This window comes from Lolium rigidum, chromosome 7 (assembly GCF_022539505.1).
Source record: "Lolium rigidum isolate FL_2022 chromosome 7, APGP_CSIRO_Lrig_0.1, whole genome shotgun sequence".
NCBI lineage: Eukaryota > Viridiplantae > Streptophyta > Magnoliopsida > Poales > Poaceae > Lolium > Lolium rigidum.
In genome coordinates, this window is record NC_061514.1 from 29,317,930 (window position 1) to 29,319,981 (window position 2,052).

Sequence of the window (2,052 nt, forward strand, 5' to 3'; positions counted from 1 at the left end):
CCGCGCACGGAGCGCGGCAGCCTGCGCGCTGGTCACAGGATAACTCCGACGGACTGGCAGCGCCTGTTGCAGACCCGGCGGCGTTCCGGCAGTACTCATGGCTGTGGTCGAAGAGGATGACGGGCGGGGACCGTGCGCGGAGGGGACTTCGGTCGAGGTACGGGGGAACAGCGTCGCCGGCGGCGCCCCTGGCCAAGCTGGACCACGTCTGCATGAAGTGGAAAGAGCTGCGGCCATCAAGGGCATAGTGGTGCATGCCCGTGCCCAGCACCACGCCTCCTCCATGTAAGAACATAACCTGATTAATTGCCAGAATAAGCAATCTGTTAATTTCTATGTGAGAAAAAGGAACGATATATTTATACCTCGATCAGCAAACTAACCTGAAGCAGGAGCAAAGGTCTGCCGCCGGCGCCGACCACTTCCTCATAGGGAGGCACGAACATGTCACACATGGCTTTCGATGGCGCGAAGCCCTCTAGGTCTTCTAGCACAGCATCTGACCGTGCGACAACAAAAACGGCACCCTGGCCACTGCAATCGATCTCCAGCCGCCCGTCGGGGGCCATGCCGAGGCGACCAGCCAAAGGGTAGAACGGCACTAGCGCCCTGGACAGTGCTGTCCTTAGGATGTCCGCCGAGAAGAAATCAGCTGGGCAGCCCACACCGAGCGGCCGGAACAAGTAGATCATCGGCGAATAACCGCTCCGAACGCCAAGGTCCAGGTTAGATAGCCAAAAGGGGCCATGCGGGGTGGCATTACCAGCTCCCAACTGATGACATTGATGCCCGCCATGTTGTGTGGCCTGCCGGTATGAGGGATTTTGATCCTGATTACAAACGGGATGGTTTTATATATAGACATCTCAAAAAGGTGCATGAAATTTTGTAACTCGTTTAACACATTCATATTAGAATAGCAGATTATAAGATAAGGAAGCCAAAGTTTATCCGATATTCCTGCTAAGAAAGGCAAATATTAATGTTCCTGAATGCCATACCAAAATATCGGATACCACCAATAAATAGTCCATAGATATGAAGAAAGGGGACCATTCATGTAGTATCTTTCTATCTATCTATAGTCTATTATATTAAATTTTTACTAGTCAAAGTGCCCGTGCGTTGCACCGGGAGAAATAAAAACTCAAACGCATCTCCGTGACGACGCTTTTCCTGCCTTGTGCAATTCTCAATGAAGGTGGTCACATTTTCTTGTACCCACGATAAATATGATTAATTTACGGGGAGTTAAAAAAATATGTTTTTAAAACCCTCGTCGCTACTTAAATTGTGGCTCAAAGTCGATCGACCCGCTGACCTGACTCTCGTATGTTGCCACGGATTTTGTAGATCTTATACTTTAACCCTCCAACAATCTCTATCAATCCATGAGCTCATGTACGGTAAAAACGAAGCCGAAGTACGCGAAAAAACTATAAACTCAATGAGCTGGGGCCACCATCTCACCGGTTCCCACCTCTTCTCTTTCCATATATTTTCTTTTCTCTATCAGCGTCTTATCCTTCACCGTCATCGTCTTTCATACAACATGTTTTGACCTCTTATTTCCCCTCAAATTATCTTTCAAATTCGTCTTCAAAATTGAAAGAAAATTCAGCGATTATGTAATTTTGAAGCCCAAATCCACCAGTCCATCCACTTTTCCCTGCCGTTTTTAGCGTACCGTTGTAATAATTGGAGTTGAATGCCTCATGAAGGCCAAGTGGAAGCACCATGGATGACATGTACCACGAAGGATTAGACTCGACCCACCCTGCACGCAAACTCTCTCTAGATCTCCTGCTCTACTTCTTCACCACCGATGGGACACTGCGCATCTGGCCCTGATTATTGCTCCACCTTCTTCCCAGCGAGGCCGATGCCCCCTTGCGTGTGGCCACGGGATTCCACCGAGCGCCACTTTTCCCCTGTTCGACGGGGCTCTCCATCGTCAACTGCATATTTGGTCAATCAAGCGGAAATGCCAAATGTCTAACCCTTTTACACCAAGAAGGGAACTCGCACGGAAGGCTTTTGTGATTTATATGA

At 49.0% G+C, this 2,052-nt stretch overlaps 1 protein-coding gene across 1 annotated transcript in view; it reads right to left on the minus strand.

Annotated features, from left to right (window-relative positions):
• Window positions 1-1,537, minus strand: part of LOC124671092 (putrescine hydroxycinnamoyltransferase 1-like) — a 13,289-nt gene extending 11,752 nt beyond the window's left edge. The window contains exons 1-3 of the mRNA XM_047207524.1: window positions 1,481-1,537; window positions 384-830; window positions 55-298 (exon numbers count right to left, since the gene is read on the minus strand). Coding sequence (XP_047063480.1) covers window positions 55-298; window positions 384-830; window positions 1,481-1,537 — 748 coding nt within the window. The remainder of the gene's footprint in view (window positions 1-54; window positions 299-383; window positions 831-1,480) is intronic.
• Window positions 1,538-2,052: the final 515 nt, after the last annotated feature.